Source organism: Cebus imitator, unplaced genomic scaffold, assembly GCF_001604975.1.
Source record: "Cebus imitator isolate Cc_AM_T3 unplaced genomic scaffold, Cebus_imitator-1.0 Scaffold449, whole genome shotgun sequence".
Classification (NCBI taxonomy): domain Eukaryota; kingdom Metazoa; phylum Chordata; class Mammalia; order Primates; family Cebidae; genus Cebus; species Cebus imitator.
Window position 1 is genome coordinate 1,991,179 of NW_016107764.1, and position 18,043 is coordinate 2,009,221.

The following is an 18,043-nucleotide window of genomic DNA, read 5'->3' on the forward strand; positions in this document are numbered from 1 at the left end:
TGGGACTACAGGCATGAGCCACCAGCCGGGGGCGTGGTTCTTTACAACTTTCTATTTCCAATCTCTCTGTCATCTGGCTGCAGCCAGGACCTGGGACACAGATGTGACTTTTCTTACAGAGCTGTAAGGTCATGTGCAGCACGTAACCTGTGGGGACCACTACCCAGGCAGCCTGAGGCCAGCAGGGGCGAGGCTGGGGCTGGCACAGAGGAGCTTGAACAGGTGGAATCTTAAAAAGCAGGAAAGGGTCTGTTAGGCGGAGGCAGGGAGGGGTGTTCAAGGCCCAGGGCTGGTACACATGGCCAGTGGCCTGTGGCAGGGCATGCGCTTGCTGTTGAGTCTCCTGGGAGAGGAAAGGGTGGTGTGAGGGGCAGCCTGCAAGTCCGTGCAGGCCCCAGTGCAGCTGCTAAGTGGACCCAGGGCTCATCCTGCAGGACAGGCATGAAGCTGGGAGGGTCACTGCCGGCTGCCCTGTAAGTCAGTCCCTCAAGCTGTGGGGAGTGGCGGGGGGTGGACAGGGGAGCACAAATGAAGGCAGGTAGACCCCGGGGCAGGGCAGCGAAGCAGTGCTGGGGAGAGGAGATCGGGCTCCAGCCAGGACAGAGAAAGCAGCCTGGACAGGAGGGGGTGGTTTAAAACATTGGGAGATAAAAGCAACAGGGTGAGAGAGGGGGTGGGACGAGGAAGGAGGAAGCAGAACTGTCTGGTTTTCAACACTTTGCCAAGTCCAGGAGGCAGCTGGAGAGAGGGCTGGGTGGGGGCAGGCAGTTCCTAGGGTCCTACCGCACCGGCAGCACCTAAGATCTCCACCTATATTCACTTGGTCCACAGGACATGAAGACCCAGAACAACACAGGTTGCTGCCCTCCTAGGGCTGATTCACGTGGGAGTGTGTGGGGGTGGGGGTAATTGATAATAAATATAATAAGGAAACTGTATGCAAAGTGTAAATGCGAAGGGTTGTTGGGGGGGCAGAATGCTGCGGATGTCCTAAGGTGAGCCCCCAGAGCCAGCCCCATGCCCATCCTTCCCTTGGCTATAGGTGGCACCTGTGACTTCACTCTGAGTAGAAGTGGGTGGAGGGTGTGGGTGGTTCATCACCCATGATTAGGGGTGTTCAGTAGGACTCCCTCTGGGGGTGGGACTCTCCAGCAGACCCTTGGGAAGAGGCCAGCCGGTGAACCGCCCACCCTCGCGGACGGCCACACAGCAGGGACCAGCAGGCAGCCCCCGGGGGCTGAGAGCAGCAACTGGCGGCCCTCAGTCCTACCCGCACCAGGACGTGCCTTCTGCCAGCAACCGCACGAACTGGGAAACGATCCTTCCCCAGTCCAGCGTCCACGTGAGACCACGGCGGCCGCCCTGAGCTGAGGACCCAGCTAAGCCCGGCCTGCAGGCCCACAGAAGCCTGGAGGTAACAGGCTGGTGTCGTTTCAGGCCACCCAGCTTGCGTACGGAGGAAACGAACACAGGGGCTCAGGCGGGCCTGGCGGTGCGACCTGGGCGGGCAGCACGTGGCGTGAGCGCAGCCAGTGGCTGGTTCCCCAGGGAGAACCGCGGCGGGAGAAGCGGCGGGGGCCGCGGGGCCGCGGGGTCGAGGACAGCTCGCCCGGCCGCGCGCGAGCGAAGGTGGTGGCGGCGCCCGCAGGAGCGAAGGAGAGGTGGGGACAGCGACTGCCCGCGGAGGCACGCGATGGGCGCCGTGAGGGCGGGGGCAGGGCTGGGGGCTGGCGGGGAGCGTCCTCAGGGACAAGGTTCCCCACACGCGGCCGCGACCTCCCGGCTGTGGCCCCGGAGCCAGGAGCCCACGTGCGTCAGGCCTGGGAAGCCAGGGGATGCAACCTGGGGGCGGGGCCGGCTGTTGCGGGGGCGGGGCCGGCTGCTGCCGGGGCGGGGCCTTGTGGGGCGGGCCTTTCCCGACGGTGCGCGGGGGCGGAGCCTGTGGGGGCGGGGCATTAGGGAGAGCCGGCTCCGGGAGGAGCTTTCGGAGGTGGGGCCCGCTTGGGGCGGAGCCTGCTTGGGGCGGGGCCTTTGGTAGGACACCTCCCATAGAGGGCTGTGAGGGGGCGGGGTCAGTTCGGGGAGGAACCTGCGGCGTGGGTTAGGGGCGGGACCTGAGAGTGCGGGGTCTGATCGGGGCGTGGCCTTCGGGAGTGGACTCGTCTGTGGGTGGAGCCAGCTCGGGCCGAGCCCTCCACCGCCCATTACCACCGAGTCCGACCCCGGGTCCTAGCGCGGCGGCCGGAAGGGGCGGGTCAGCAGGCGGGCTCTTCCTGCCAGTGCTGAGGGCCAACCGGGACGGGGTCGCGGAGCGGCGGGGGGTCCCGCGAAGAGGGTGCCCCTTTCTCGTCCCCTGCCCCCGCGAGAGGCGCCCCCGCCCCGCCCTTCGGCGTCCTGGTAGGGCCCGGGCGCGTCCGCGCTCTGCAGCGGCAGGTCCTCGTCGCCCCGCGTCTCCAGCCAGGTACTCACTGGGCCCCGCCCGCCGCCTCCGTCCCAGGTCGCGCGGCGTCGGAATGGCCCCCGGGGTCTCCCCGCGCCCGGCCCTCCAGGGAGGGAGCGAGACCCGGCTCTGAGCACCTCCCAGGCCCCGGCCCCGCACCGAGGCCGACCTGGCTCCGCACGCGGGCCTCGGGGCTCTGCCGTTGGAAAGGGGGTCTCAAGTAGGAGCACGCAGGAGACCCTGGCGGGCCCTCCGCCTGGCTCCGAGGCCTGGCATCGCAGGCCTTGGCACAGCAGGCTGGCCCATGTTAGGCCGTGGACCCATCAGGCTGTTTCAGTGCAGTTTGCCCTTGAATTTCAAGCCCACTAATGTTCCAGTCTCTCCATGAGACCCAGATCCCTGAGCGCAGGGGAGGGAGGCGCCAGGGTGAGTAAGGTTTTCCAGGCAGCCCCTACCGCCCATAGATACCCAGAGCTTCATATTACTAGTGAAGGGTCGTCGGTCCAGAGAGGCGGTGGAGCTACGCTGGAGTTGCACGACAGAACCAGAACCCTAACCTCTGAGGCTCTGGCAAGCATGGGTTGCATTGTCTGTGACTAGCTAATCACTCCTGTCTACAGGCCTGTGAAGTGAGGCCAAGACAAGCGCTATGGTCCACTCTGTCTTTAAAAGTATTTTATTTCTCAGGGTGGGCAGCGTGTAGAGAAGTGAGTCGTTCCAGTCTGCCATTTAGCGCCTACCAGCCTGAGCTGGGTCGACAAGACCATAATGGAGAATGTTTCTTGAGCACAGTATGTGACCAGGATTTGGAGATAAAAAAGACTTCTTCGCCTTCAGGAGCCCCTGCTGCATAAGGAGACTGCCATGTCAGTGACCAGCCGCATCCAGTTACAAGTGTCTGGAAGAGGGAACAGTGCTGTGCAGCAAAGAGGACTCCCACCCAGGCCTTGGGCAGCAGGTGTGAGGCTCGGTGGGTTCACAAACCGCCCCTCGGTGGAGTGGAGTCTGCAGAGAGCTAGAAGGGTTTCCACCGTACCCTGGAGAGCTGCGCTTCTCCACCTCACCCCTGCCCATGAGGCAAACTGAGCTGGTCGACTGGTCTTTTGTGTTGGTTTTTGGTTCTCACTTTTGTTTCCTACCAGAGCTGGACCCCAGCCTCAAACTCCAGCCAGCTTGGGCACCAGGGCTGGGCACCAGGGCTCCCCCTGCCCACCCCAGCAGAGATGCTGCATCCTCCGTCAGCACATGTGGCCTTCAGCTTCGGTTCTGGCGCGCCCACCTGATCTACCTCCTCCCACACACCACCTCTAGATAGAGCCCTAGAAAGTGATGTTGGCCTGAAACTGAGTCACATTTATCTAAACGTTTTCCTGTAAAAAAGACCAGACTCTCTCCTTGTTGAGATAGGAAATCTGTTTACATGTTACCTGCACTCATGAGGGAGAGGAGGAAAGGCCACAAACCTTGTCTCGACTTAACAAAGAGAATTCAAGGTATTTTTGTGTTGAAACGTGTCATTTGCAACATGTGTTTCAGCTCCATTTTCCACTTGGGCTCAACCCTGGCCGCAAACTCCAGCCTGGTTAACCAAGAGCTAATACGAAGGGTACACAATAGTATGTTACTTAGAATACAACTGAGCATGGTGGCTCACATCTACAGTCCCAGCTACCCAGGAAGCTGAGGTGGGAGAATCGCTTAAACCCAGGATCTCGAGCCTTCAGTGAGCTGCAGTCATGCTGCTGCACTCTAGCCAAGGCAACAAAAAGAACCTGTCTCAAGAAAAAAAAAGAACGCCACCGTGGGGTAAGGCGGTGGTGAGAATGACAGGCTTCCTGGTGGATGAGAGGAAGCATCGTAGTCCCAGGGGCTCCTGGCGTTCTCAGCCGGAATGGTTTGAAGCCGGAACACTGTCTGCTTTCCCTGGAGCCGCAGAGGAAGCAGTGTTTTCCACAGTCTCAGAGATTTCTTTCACCGGCAGCTTCCAGCCTGGCGTTTTTCAAGGCTTTCCACTGGGATTCTGTTGCCACTGAGAGGCAAGGGCAAGTCAAGGGAGCCCAGAAACAGCACAGAGCAGGGCTCCACAGTGGAGGGAGGGCCTGTGACTGAGGCTTCCACGTTGCACCTTTCCTGTCGCCTCCGGCCTCTGGGGTTGACTGATTCTTGTTGGACTCATGGCAAGATTGGGCTGCAATTAGATGGCATCATGGACAGGGACATACCTCTCTCTTCCCCTTGAGCGCTAATGAGAGACATTTCCATGGGGTAACCTTCAAACAATGCAAGCCAAGTCCCAGCCAACAGTCCCCGGGGCTGCAGCCTGTATCCGAGTGAGAACAGGCCTGGGCATCCTAGCACTGCCTCGATTGTGACCTGGGGAAGGGGTGTTGAAGATGAGATTAATGATACGGAGATTTGTGAAGAGCTTAGAGCAGGGAACATACTCTAAGTGACAGCTGGTGTGATTTCTCAGTTATTCAACCAATATTTGACAAGGAACCTTGGTGTGCCAGGAGCCATGGCAGGGCTTTGGAACAGAGAGCAAACCACCCAGAGGAGTTTAGCCCCTCTCATGTGCTAGGAGGAAAAGTAGGGCAGGGAAGCTGGCGGGGGACGGTTCCTTAAGAAGGGGGCATCAGAGCAGAAAGTTGAGGGGCCAGCCAGGTGAGGCAGGAGGGATCAGGTATGTTTGGTGAACCTAAAGAAGGCTGGGATGGCAAGGGGGTCCCCAAAGGATGGGTGTGGCCCCAGGCAGGGCATGTGGGGCCCATGGTGTGAGGGACACCACCGGGATTCTTAGCCGGGATGTGACACAAGGGGGTCTGCTGGCTGCTATGGGCCGTGGCGGGGGCGGGGCAGCCCTGGTTTCATGAGTTTGGAACCCAGCTTCCACTGGGAGTGTGTGGCCCCTGCAGCCGTAGCTCCAAAGCACAGTGACTGATCCCAAGCCTGGGATGGTAAACAATGAGACCAGGGCAGGAACCAGGGGGACTCGGGGGTGGAGGAGGGAAGCCGCAGGGCAGTCGGTGGGGGTGTCAGATCCTGACGGCATGCAGACCCCAAACCCTGGCAGAGGAGCAAGGATTCTTTGGTGAGCCACTGATCCCGTCACCAAGACAAGGAAAGGCCAGGAGAGTGAGTCAGGTGGGGCTCTGCGGAAGTCAGCTATTCTGTTTGAGTCACTCATTGGGGAATACATGGGAAGGGAGAGGCTGCACCAGAACCCCACGGCCCCTGAAAGGTGGCCTTTTCATCTGATGTCCGTGTTCTTGCTTCCCAGCAGCAAGAGGATGGTGGCCCTTGGCCTCCTGCAGAGCGTCGGCCCCACGCTGCGAGTGTGGAGAGGTGCATGGGAAGCAAACCGTTCTTGAGGAAGTGGCGCCAGCAGAGAGAAGCCAGCAGCCCCCTAGCCCTCAACGCTTCCAAGGAACAGAGAACGATGGAGAAGCCTGCAGGTAGAAGAAAGAGGACACCGACCCCGAGGGAGGAAGCAGATGGGCAGAAGAGCGTGCTCAGAGAGGAGCAAGTGTCCAGGCATAGGAAGCCACCTGAGAGGCCTGCTGTGCCCAGGAAGCCCCGAGCAGAGCCCCACCTGAGTCCTGAAGACGAAGAGCACATCTTTGATGCCTTCGACGCTTCATTTAAAGATGACTTTGAGGGGGTTCCCGTGTTCATTCCTTTTCAGAGAAAGAAACCCTATGAGTGCAGTGAATGCGGGCGGATCTTTAAGCACAAGACAGACCACATTCGCCATCAGAGGGTCCACACCGGAGAGAAGCCCTTCACGTGTGCGCAGTGCGGGAAGGCCTTCCGACACAGCTCTGACGTCACCAAACACCAGAGGACTCACACGGGGGAGAAGCCCTTCAAATGCGGGGTGTGCGGGAAAGCCTTTAACTGCGGCTCCAATCTCCTGAAACACCAGAAGACACACACCGGGGAGAAGCCGTATGAGTGCGTGGACTGTGGGAAAGCCTTTGCCTACAGCTCCTGTCTCATCCGCCATCGGAAACGCCACCCTCGGAAGAATCCCTGAGCTGGGGACGCCTGCTTTGTGGCTCCCTGGTGTTGGGCGTCTGGTGGAGGTCCTGGGCCATGTGCGCTGTGTTCTGTGCCCTGGGGGACCCCTGGAAAATCAGCCTGGTCAGAGGTGAGAATGCCTGAGTGAGAGACCTTCCCACTGCAGAGAATCTCTAAGTCAAGACGCTGCAGTCATGTGGGAGCCACCAGAGGCTCCTTGCAACCACAGACCATTGTCCAAGTTCCTCGATGGCTCCCTGGTCTCAGCACCAGAGACCAGGTGTATTCACTGCCATCCACGGGACAAACTTGGGTCACCTCACAGTGCCCAGCAGGAGAGGCTCCTGGTGTGCTGGGCGCCCACCACTTCCCGCTGCTGCCTGCCTGTAATATCCACTCTGCTAAAGCCTTTCATCTGCCCCTGAAGGCCCCAGTCCGCAGACTACCCACCCGCTGGGGCCCCAAGCTCTGCAGCAAGCCCAGGACCACTCCTCCCTGCCTGGCCAGCTTCAGAGCCCGGGGCCGCTCCTCCCTGCCTGGTCAGCTTCAGTGCCCCAGGACCACTCCTCCCTGCCTGGTCAGCTTCAGTGCCCCAGGACCACTCCTCCCTGCCTGGCCAGCTTCAGTGCCCCGGACCACTCCTCCCTGCCTGGTCAGCTTCAGAGCCCAGGGCCACTTCTCCCTGCCTGCCTGGCCAGCTTCAGAGCCCGGGCCCGCTCCTCCCTACCTAGCCTTTGCCCAAACTGTGCTTGGTTCTCTGGCTTCTCTCCTCTGACTGGAGCCCAGTCCCTGAGCTCAGACCCCCGTCCTTGGAACTGGGCCACACAACATGCCCTCTTGGCCCAGCCTTCATCCCAGACAGGCGGCCTGACTTACCTGGATGAACTTCTCGGGACAGAGGCTCCTCAGGACCTTGGACACCGCCACCTGCTGAGCTTCCTGCCCCCGCTACCTGGTGGGGCCCCTGGGGTGCCCTCGGCAGCTCAGTCCAGCCTGCATCTGCCGCTCAGCCTTCCAATGTGGGCAGTGTTTCCCAGCCCCACGGACCAGCCCATCATTCAGGTTAGTTCCACTTCTGCATGCCTGTACCCAGTCCTGTCCCACCAAGGGCAAGTCCACAGGCCTGTGCCACCCTTGGGGTCCATCCAGGAGCGGAGTGGGAGGGGCTCTGTGCTCTCCAGGGACTGTGGTTCAGAAGAGAGTAGCAAATGACCATCAACCGGAAGGCAGTAGGCTTTTACTTGGGAAACGCTGGCACCTGTGCCTGCAGCTGTTGAGACGTGAAACCCTAATGACGGCTCTAGTCTGGGGATTCTGTCCTGGAAGGAGAGTCCCGATTCGAGCTGGTGATGGCCTTGGCCTTGTCCACTGAGCAGTCTCAGAAACCAAGTAGGGGACACTACCCAGGTGATGGAGAACAGCCGTGTCCGGGTAGAAACATTCACTGGATTAACACATTTTTACTGCCACAGTCTTTCTGAGAGCTGTAATGTTCCTGCCCGCCTGTGTAGGCCCCATGCCAGCTCAGCCACCGTGGGGTCACTTGGAAAGGGGGCCCCTCAGCAGGCCTCCCCTCCCACTAGGGGGAGGCTTCAATCCCTGTACTCAGAGGTGTTGGAAGCACGTTCCACAGCAGAGCATGTCTCTTCTCCCAGCCACTCCTGCTGCCGGCCCACTCAGAGGAGCCTGTTCCGTGGCAGGCGGCCCTGAGTGCTGCCACTTGCAGTATTGTGAGGAGGCTGCCCGGCCTCTCTCGTGCCCACTGCCCGGGGGCTGCAGTGACAGATGTGTCTCTCACCTCCCTTTCCCCACAGAAACAGAAATAGCCTAGAGCTAGAAAGTAAAACTTCCCTAAATCCCAGAGCAACACCGTCACCTACACTGGCGTCGCCTCTGGCCTGGTTCACTTTCTCTACAGCAGCTTTCAGAGCCCACCTGTCATCTGCTCGCACCTCCCAGATCGCAGGGCAGCATCTCCCAGATGGCTGCAGGGCCCTCTGAGGTCAGGCAACACTCAGTGCCTGGGCTGGCTGTGGACCCAGGCAGGCTGGTCCACCTGGAAGGCCCCGCCACCTGCCACACCCCAGCCTCAGGTGTGGCTGCGCTCACCTGCAGGGCCTTTCCTTGTTTGGGTGGAGGCTATGTTGGCCCTCATCAGTTGTGTTGCCTAGGGGGTGTTCTGCTCTCAGGACCGCACTGGAGGGGTGACCCCAGGCACAGCTTGGCAGGTAAACTGCCAGAGGGGAGCCATGGCGCCTGTGGCCTCCTGAAGGTCCTGTTGCCACAGTCACTGCCAAAAGCATGGCCTTTGTGGCTTCTCAGTGGCCCATGGTCCCAGTGGGGGCTAGGTGGTGTCCACATCCTGTGGTGTCATGTAACTGCCTATGTGGCGACCATGTCTCACACTGCTGGGCATGTGCTGAGGAGGCCAGTCTCCCCGTAGGGCTCCCTGGGGCTGTGGTCAGCCCACTGCTCTCAGCAAGGGTGTGAGAGAGCAAGGTGGGGCAGCCTCAGCCTCACCTGGATATACCATCCCTGGATGCCACCAAGGACCACGACCAGCGTTGCTCCCCACAGGGCAGAACGTCCTGGTGTACCCCCTGCCCCAGATGTCCTTATGCAGCTGTTTCCAGTGTGTCCTAAGGCCGGACGGCCTCGGCCAGCTGTCACCAGGAGAGGAAGACTCGCACTCTCAGAAATAGCCATCTCAGGAGCTGAAACTGTTCACAAGCAGGCATCAGAGCCGGCTTTGATCACGTGATGTGTGATCCTGAATTGGAGGAGTTGCTATGAAGGACTGTGCTGGGACATCTGGCAGAGCTGAGTGTAGACCAGGCACACTCGGCGCCAGCTCAGCAGGGACAGGCAGTCCTCATGGATGTCCTCCTACTGTGGGTGCACACTGAGGTGCTCGGCCGTGGAGCATGACATCTGCAGTTCACTCCAGCAGTGTGTGCGTGTGCACCCCGAGAGTGAGAGGAGACTGCTAAATGTCAGTCACTGGGGAATCTAGAACACACTTTGGCAAACTTTTCCGATGAAAGGTCAGACAGTGACTATTCTTGGCACTGAATCCATACGGCCTGCGCCTTATCACTCAACCCTGCTGTGTAGCAACAGCAGCTATAAATGACACACGAGTGAACAAGTGCGGTTGTGTGCCAAAAAAACTTTATCTACAAAAGTAAGTGGGCCGGATTTGGCCTGAGGGCCATCGCTTGCCGACTGTGTCCTAGAAGGGTGCATTAGAGTTCACTCCTCGTGTAGTTTGGACATCTGTCCCCTCCAGATCCTCTGTGGAAATGTGATCCCCAGGCTGAAAGGGGCCTGGCCAGAGGCATTTGGGCTGTGGGGACAGATCCGTTGGGGACGGCTTGGTACCTTCCTCACAGCAGTGACTTCCCACTCTAGGTTCATGTGAGCGCTAGTTCTTTAAAGCAGTGGTACCCAGCCTTTTTGGCTCCTGGGACCAGTTTTTTCCATGGAGAGGGAGAGTGGGTGGTTTCAGGATGGAACTATTCCACCTCAGATCATTAGGCATTGGATTCTCATAAGGAGCATGCAGCCTCGATCCCTAGTTCACAGTAGGGTTCACGCTCCTATGAGAAGCTGATGCCGCTGCAGATCTGACAGGGGATGGAGCTCGGGGGGCAGTGCTCACTCACCTCCTGCTGTGCGGCCTGTTCTAGCCATGGGCCACTCTGGAGGTTGGGGACTCCTAAAGAGCCTGGTGCCGCCTCTCATGCCTCTTGCTCGCGCTCCTGCTGTGTGGCGCACCTGCTTCCCCTCCTTGCAGCCTTTATAGTAACACAGAATGAACTATCACAGTTCCCAATGCTCACATGCTTCCTCTGTGTCTTAGCATCCTTCAGAATTAGCTGCTGGCAGGGAAGAGCTGGCGCCAGAAGTCAGGAACGCAGGAATTCGGACACAGGAAAGAAACCAGGGGGCGGGGCAGGGAGCTGCTCATGGCAGGTGTCCTCTGCTGTCTGTTGGGATGCGCCGGGGAGGGGGGCGGGTGTGGACACAGCTGTCAGGATGGCCCAGGAGACTGGCATGATGCCCTGGTGATGTCTGCATTTGGTTTGATTTTACTTAAAATAGTATGGTCATCACTTTCCCTGTTACTGCCAATGGGAAGCATTACCTTTAACGCCCACTCAATGACCAATTGAATCGAAAAGGCGCAGGTGACTTATCCGCTTCCCAATGTGGGTATGTGGGCTGTTTTCAACCTAGGTTTTTACAAATAATGCCACAATAAATACCTTTTTCATATTTAGGGCCAATAGGATGGACTCCAGATGCGGAATGACACCTCACCAAGTGCTGGCCCCAGGTCCTGCCCACAGAGACGCCTGCAGCAGCGCACAGCTGGCAGGGCCACCTCCACCTCTCTAGCAGCGGGCAGGTGGGTCCTGATCCTAAACTCACTTTAATCCTATACTTTGACTTCTAGGGTGGAGGTAGGTGGCGAAGAGCACAGCTCTCAAGTCAGGGCACTTGTGCACTTGACCCTTCACTCTGGAGCTCTGGGACCTTTGCCTCAGTTTCCCCAGGTGTGAAATGGTGATGCTGACAATGCTTAACCGCACAGGGTCTCAGGGAATCTAAAGCCTTAATATTGTTGTCATAAGCACAGCGCTGGATCCTGCCAACTGTGTGACCATGTTAGCTCGCCCATGTGCCAGTGTGCTTAATGAGATCAGCTGTTTGTTCACACACATGGGGGTGGCCATGCAAGCTGACAGCCTTGGATACCTTTCCAGGGAAGATGAGGGAGCTGGCTTCAACAAAATCACATGGAAAACTACAAAAAAAGGTACATTGGGCCAGACGCGGTGGCTCACACCTATAATCCCAGTGCTTTGGGAGGCCGAGGCAGGAGGATCACTTGAGGCCAGGAGTTTGAGACCTGCCTCAAGACCCTGTCTCAAAAATAAAAGATACATTTTTTTTTTTTTTTTGAGACAGAGTCTTGCTTTGTTACCCAGGCTGGAGTGTAGTGGCACGATCTTGGCTCACTGCAACCTCTGCCTCCGGGTTCAAGCGATTCTCCTCTCTCAGCCTTCTCAGAAGCTGGGATTATAGGCACGCACCACCATGCCCAGCTAATTTTTTGTATTTTAGTAGAGACAGGGTTTCGCCATCTTGGTCAGGCTGGTATTGAACTCCTGACCTTGTGATCTGCCTGCCTCGGCCTCCCAAAGTTCTGGGATTACCGGCATAAGCCACTGAGTCCAGCCAAAGATACGTTTTTTTTTTTATGTACTTGGAAATTTTCTTTTTTTGAGACAGAGTTTTGTGTTTGTTGCCCAGGCTGGAGTGCGGTGATATGATCTTGGCTCACTACAACCTCCGCCTCGCCAGTTCAAGTGATTATCTTGCCTCAGCCTCCCAAGTGGCTGGAATTATAGCTGCCCACCACCACACCCAGCTAATGTTTTGTATTTTTAGTAGAGATGGGGTTTTATCATGTTCCCCAGGCTGGTCTTGAACTCCTGACCTCAAGTGATCTGCCCTCCTCAGCCTCCCAAAGTGCTGGGATTACAGGTGTGAGCCCCCATGTTTGGCCTGGAAATTTTTTTTAACATTTATGGTTATGAGAAAAAACGCACAACCAAACCAAACCAGTCTGCCATCTTTTTTGCCCCTATCATTTGGCACAAGACAGTTGAACTCTTGACATCACAACAAGACCAAGAACTGAAGCCAGGCCTTCTAGGCTGAGCTCTGCTTTGGTGTTTTGTTGTCTAAATGAAGCTCATATTCCAGGAAGAGAAAATCTAAATGACCTAAGTCAAAGAAAAAACAATGAAAGTTATAAAACACTTAAAGCTCAGTGATCATGTGACTTAACAGAGCGCCTGAGGCAGCAGAAGCCAAGGGCAGGGTCCAGCCCAGCGTGCCTCTGTTGCTGTTAGGAGAGGAGCTGGGAGTCAGGAGGGAAGTACCCGGTGTAACAGGTAGAAAAAGAAGGCCGGGCTCAGTGGCTCACACCTGTAATCCAAAGGCAGGTGGATCATGTCAAGACCAGCCTGACCAACATGGTGAAACCCTGTCTCTACTACAAATACAAAAATTAGCTGGGTATGGTGGTACATGCCTGTAATCCCAGGTACTCAGGAGGCTGAGGCAGGAGAATTGCTTGAACCCGGGAGGTGGAGTTTGCAGTGAGCCAAGATCACGCCACTGCACTTCAGCCTGGGCAACAAGAGCAAAACTCCGTCTCAAAAGAGAGAAAGAAAGAAAGACGGGGGAGAGAGAGAGAGAGAGAGGCCAAACAAGCTCCCAATGGAAAGGAGGAAATTAATAAAGTCACTTTTTAATACAATTGACGGCAACAGACATCCTTGAGAGGACAGAAGAGCTAAGAGTTGGTTCTTTGAAAGAACTATTAAAATTGACATTCTCATGGCCGGGCGCGGTGGCTCACACCTGTAATCCCAGCACTTTGGGAGGCCGAGGCGGGTGGATCACGAGGTCAAGAGATCGAGACCATCCTGGTCAACACGGTGAAACCCCGTCTCTACTAAAACTACAAAAAATTGGCTGGGCATGGTGGCGTGTGCCTGTAATCCCAGCTACTCAGGAGGCTGAGGCAGGAGAATTGTCTGAACCCAGGAGGCGGAGGTTGCGGTGAGCCGAGATGGCGCCATTGCACTCCAGCCTGGGTAACAAGCAAAACTCCGTCTCAAAAAAAAAAAAAAAAATTGACATCCTCTGCCAAAATGACCAAGACAAAGAGAAGGAGCAAATCAACCATTAGGAATGGGAAGGGAGGACCATTCAGCCACATCCGACGCTGAAAAGGTGAGAAAGCCCTGTGCTGACGAAGTGAGAACTCCACCGTCACAGCTGGGCCGTGGGAGGACGGTCACGTGGCAGCCCAGCTCGAGGAGACCCACAGAACCCACAGCTGTTACAGACATTGTGTGGATGGTTCTCAGTCTTCCCAAAGAAGACCAAGTTCAGGTGCTTTGCAAGTGAGTTCAAGAAACAGAGAACTCCAGTTTTACCCAGACAAGAAACACATGCTGTGTCATCTTATGAAGCTAGTATAATCTGGATATCAAAATTCCAGTTAAGTGTCAGTCATACACATGTACATGAAGAAAGGTACCAAGCACTTGCAGGCCAGGCACTGGCTCACGCCTGTAATCCCAGCATGTCGGGAGGCCAAGGTAGGAGGATCAGTTGAGCGCAGGAGTTTGAGAGCAGCCTGGGCAACGTAGATTTCATTTCTAATAAAAATTTAAAATTAGGTGCGGTGGGGTGCGCCTAGGTCCCATATACTTGGAAGGCTGAGGCAGGAGGATCAGTTGAGCCTGGGAAGTGGAAGCTTCAGTGAACTGTGATTGTACCACTGCAGTCTGTCCTGTAAATGTGAGCAGGAGTGGTGGACGCCTCTTCCAGGGCCGGCCTCCTGAATGTTCCTGTGATCATCCACTCTCCTCCCTTCCTGCGACTTAAAGAGAAGGACTCTGAGATGGCAAAGCCACACACCAAGGGAAGGAGCTGTGTCCTGGAGTCGCCCCCAGGAGAGCCTCAAGACCCCATTGTGATGTGAGCCAGAAGTGAAGCCTTCCCGAGCAAGACGCTGAGATTCGGAGGTTCTCTTATCCCAGCCACCGTTACCTACCCTGACCACTGCAGCCACAAACGACACGCGTTCAGAATGTGTGCAGCATTCATAAGAACCAGGATTTTTAAAGACAAATAGAAAAATGACCAGAACAGGAGTTCACGAACGGCTAAGCAACACAGTGAGACCCCATCTCTAGAAAAAAGAAAAATGGGCAGAAGTCACAGAAGAAAACACGCATGGCTCATAAATACCTGAAAACATTCGCGGTCTCTAACAAGGAGCATGAAAACATGCGCACGCAGTCTCTAACAGGGAGCACGGAAAACATGCCCAGTCTCTAACAGGGGGAATGGGAAACATGCAAGGTCTTTTAACCGTCAGGGAGCACGGAAAACGTTCCCAGTCTCTAACAGTCAGGGAGCACGGAAAACGTGCGCGGTCTCTAACAGGGAGAATGGGAAACATGTGAGGTCTCTAACAGGGAACACAGAAAACATGCGCGGTCTCTAACAGGGAGCACGGAAAACATGCGCGGTCTCTAACAGGGAGAATGGGAAACATGCGAGGTCTCTTAACAGTCAGGAAGCACGGAAAACGTGCGCAGTCTCTAACAGGGAGAATGGGAAACATGTGAGGTCTCTAACAGGGAACACAGAAAACGTGCGCGGTCTCTAACAGGGAGCATGGAAAACATGCGCGGTCTCTAACAGGGAGAATGGGAAACATGCGAGGTCTCTAACAGGGAGCACGGAAAACGTGCGCGGTCTCTAACAGTCGGGGAGCACAGAAAACATGCGGGGTCTCTAACGGAGCACAAGTTAAAACAACAAAGAGACCCAGTTTTGTGCCCCCAGTGAGGTAAAGACGGACAACTCTGATCATGGCATGGACGGGGCAGGAGCCCTCCTCACCGCCACAGCGCTGGGCGGCAGCACACGTCTAGAGAGCAGTCTGGCAAAGGTGAAGACGTGCGTTCCTGCTCCCAGGAGCCACCTGTTTACTTCCCCTTGAGAAACGTGCATGCACGCAGCCAGAGACAAAATAACATTCACGGTGTGTGCTCTCAGAAAAGCCAGAAAGAACCCACATGACTGTCCGCAGCAAAGCGGGTAAATCGTGGTGTGTCGACCAAGGGAAGCTGTTGGCACAGTGACCGCGCAGCTGGCCAGGACCCGCGTCAACACCTACGCGTGCCAGCTTCAACAGAGAGCAGAGAATGTAAGGCACAGAAGACACACGGTGCCATTCTAACCACCGCAATGTTCAAACCGAGCAAAGCTAAACAGTATATGGTTTGGGGTCACGTGGTAGAACTGTAGAGAAGAGCAAAGCATGGTTCATGCGGAACTCAGGACGGGCGGGCACAGGGCATGGGCTCTTGGGTGGTGTCTGGCTCTGAAACCGATGGAGGGTGAGTGGGCATTTGCTGTAGGTGCTTCAAGGATCATATCATGTACACTCAGCTTACCCGTCTGACACCCTCCCCGCATCCTAAAGGCTTTTAGGAAAGAGGAAGCACTTCCTCCTGAAGTTGGTGCCATCCAGGCCTGGGGTGCACAGGCCTAACACCCGCTCCACACCCCCACTGATCCGAGGCCCCCACCTGGCCTCCGTCTCCTGCAGGTGCCTGTTTCCAGCCCAGGCAGTTCTCTTGCTTTCATGGTGTGGTCCTTACCAGCAGAGGAACCAGGTAATAACTGCACTTCTCACGTACTCAGAGATGTTTCTCGTCCTTTTCAGGCTGGTAGAGCAGATTAGCCCCAAAGCAGGAAATTCCAGATGAAATATGCATAAGAAGCAGCCTCAAAACTAACAAAAAGAAATTGCCTGCTCCTCAGTTCACAGGAGGAGCAGAGATGAAGAAAAAAAAAGCGCTTGGAAGAGAGAAAAGGAAGCTCCTTCTGCGCAGCGGGCTCCTGGCCCGGGAAGGGTGGTCTGCAGCAGAGTGCGTGCAGGGAGGCACCCTCTGAAACGTCTGGAAATAGCTGCAGGCCTTCCACTTGGCTCCCAAACTTCTTCAGAGTCCAAATCACCACAGTGGCCAACTTGGCGGCAGTGACCTCGGCACTCCGTGTCCTCAGGCTGCAACAAAGCCATCCTACTTGGGCAGTGAGAACATGGGGCGGGGGCTCCTGACTCCAGTGAGGCCACCCTGGAGGGGAGTCCCAGGCATCAACCTGATGTTCAGAACCTTCCTGGCATCTCAGAAATGTACTGGGGAGACTGAGGATCCTTGAGCCAAGTGTCCGTGTTCTCATTGAACGTCAAACCCACAGCCCACAAGCTTCTCAGGAGCATGGCACATGCACCCAGCCCCCAGGCTCTGCCTGGGCAGCACCTCCTGGGCCGCCCTGACCAGCAGACACCACCCGCCCAGCCTCACTTGGCCATCCTGACAGGCACCGTCTACCCAGCCTCGCTCGGCCGCCCTGACCAGTTGGCATCATCTACCCAGCCTCATTTGGCCGGCCAGGCTCTGCGGGCCTGAGAATGCAGAGAACCTCCAAATGTTGTGACTTTGCTCTGTGCGTCCTTTGTGCAAGCATTTGTGAGCTATGCCAGCATCTGTCCCCAAAGGCCTCATCCCTGAGCCAATTCTCAGGAGAGCAGTAAGTGGGTACAGGGAGGGGGGCTCCCAGCCAGCCCCAGGACTGGAGGTCTGGGGACGACGCCAGCCGCTCTGGCAGAGCCCTCCTCATCGGGGCCTCTGTTCCTTTTCCACACCGGGAAGCAGAAAGGTCGATCAGCGACTTAGGCCTGTTGGCTCTGGCGGGGTTCACCTGCGTTTCTGGGGAGCCCTGGGTGCACCTGGGCTTTGTGTCCAGTGATCTCTCCTATGGGTCCCCGTTTTGGGCACTGAAATGTTTCTTTCCTGTGAATGAGCTGATGTCAAAACCTGCTATAGAGGAAGACGGGCCTTGGGGGCAGTGTCTCCAGGGGAGCAGAGCTGAGGCAATGGCGGGCAGGGTGTCTCCAGGGACTAGGGAAGATGGGGTGTGCTCCAGATCAGCCGGCAGGGAGCCCCAGGCCTGCAGAGCCTGGTGTTGGCGCTCTCCTGTTTCCTCCAAAAACCCAGCCATGTGTTCAGGGAGCCCGGCCCAAGCAGACAGCCCCCACCTTGGCACAATCCCCAGGACTGTGCATGGTGGTGGGGGTGACTCCACAGCTGGGACCGGGCCTGATGCTGCTGTCCCTCAGTCACCCCTGCAAGGGGCTCAGGGCAGGGCTCCGGCCTGATGGGGGATCCTGGACGCACCTCTGAGCCGGCAGCCCCTACCCCCACCCACACACCTGCACCTTCACGCCTGTCTCACCCTGGGGCCCAGGTGCAGGTTTGTGGGGAGCGCAGCGCAGTGTTCCCATGACCTCTGCTCAGCCGAGTAGATTCAGTGAGGGTTTTCCATTTGCACCTGTCCCCATGTGCCTGTTTCCTGGTGAGGCTGGACGCCCAGCATGGCCGAACACTCCCGTTCCCCAGGCACGCATGTGCAGCGGCCGCCACGCGTGCACTGTGACGCTGACCCCCCGTAATAGCCGCGGTATTGGCCTTGCACTGGTGGCAGATGTTGTCCCGTTTCCCACTGTTACTTCTGTTGTCTGAAAGTTTGACCGTCCTGCCAGCCAAAGCTGTTGAGCTTTACTCTGACAGACCATCTGTTCTTCGTGAGCACCCTGTGCATTTGGGAAAAGCATCCACTTGTTTTCAGCCATGTTTCCTGTGACTTGCACTGCGTGTGTCCTCCTCTGTCTTCTGTGGTTCCCAGGCGGGCCCACCTGCCCACTGCTGACGCTTGCCTTCCCTGCTGCTTGCTGGCTTCTGTGTTCTCTGCAGTAAACATGGATTTCTGACTCGAGTGCTGTCTTTCATTGATCTCTGCACTTTGGGGATGCAGTCAACATCCCCCATGAAGGCTACCAGCTTCCTCCTCCCAGGGAACAGTGCAGGGGCCGCTTCCCAGGCCCTCAGGACTATGGGACCCTGGCTGATGGCTGCC

At 56.9% G+C, this 18,043-nt stretch overlaps 1 protein-coding gene and 1 long non-coding RNA gene across 11 annotated transcripts; both read left to right on the top strand.

The window, feature by feature from the left end:
• The first annotated feature begins 1,199 nt into the window (after positions 1-1,199).
• On the top strand, positions 1,200-6,671 carry ZFP41 (ZFP41 zinc finger protein). 9 transcript variants are annotated; one of them, XM_037732420.1, is made up of 2 exons: positions 1,200-1,414; positions 5,721-6,671. In XM_037732420.1, exon 2 carries the CDS (start codon positions 5,790-5,792, stop codon positions 6,474-6,476), a length of 687 nt encoding a protein of 228 aa, XP_037588348.1. In that variant the 5' UTR covers positions 1,200-1,414; positions 5,721-5,789; the 3' UTR covers positions 6,477-6,671. The 9 variants fall into 9 exon arrangements, 8 of the variants coding, with proteins under 8 accessions (XP_037588348.1, XP_017367005.1, XP_037588349.1 ...); XR_005197261.1 differs by lacking the exons at positions 1,200-1,414; positions 5,721-6,671 and adding exons at positions 2,181-2,461; positions 3,128-3,456; XM_017511516.2 differs by lacking the exon at positions 1,200-1,414 and adding an exon at positions 2,246-2,461.
• A 64-nt stretch (positions 6,672-6,735) lies between these two features.
• LOC108291269 lies at positions 6,736-16,431 on the top strand. Of its 2 annotated transcripts, XR_005197263.1 has the most exons (4): positions 6,736-6,999; positions 7,192-7,522; positions 10,744-10,871; positions 15,789-16,431. It is a non-coding gene; the product is annotated as an uncharacterized LOC108291269 (long non-coding RNA). The 2 variants fall into 2 exon arrangements; XR_001819834.2 differs by lacking the exon at positions 6,736-6,999 and having other exon boundaries at positions 7,154-7,522.
• Positions 16,432-18,043: the final 1,612 nt, after the last annotated feature.

Bases quoted from the DNA above. Each gene is read 5' to 3' on its own strand.
- ZFP41 (XM_037732420.1), top strand. From the start codon at position 5,790: ATGGGAAGCAAACCGTTCTTGAGGAAGTGGCGCCAGCAGAGAGAAGCC.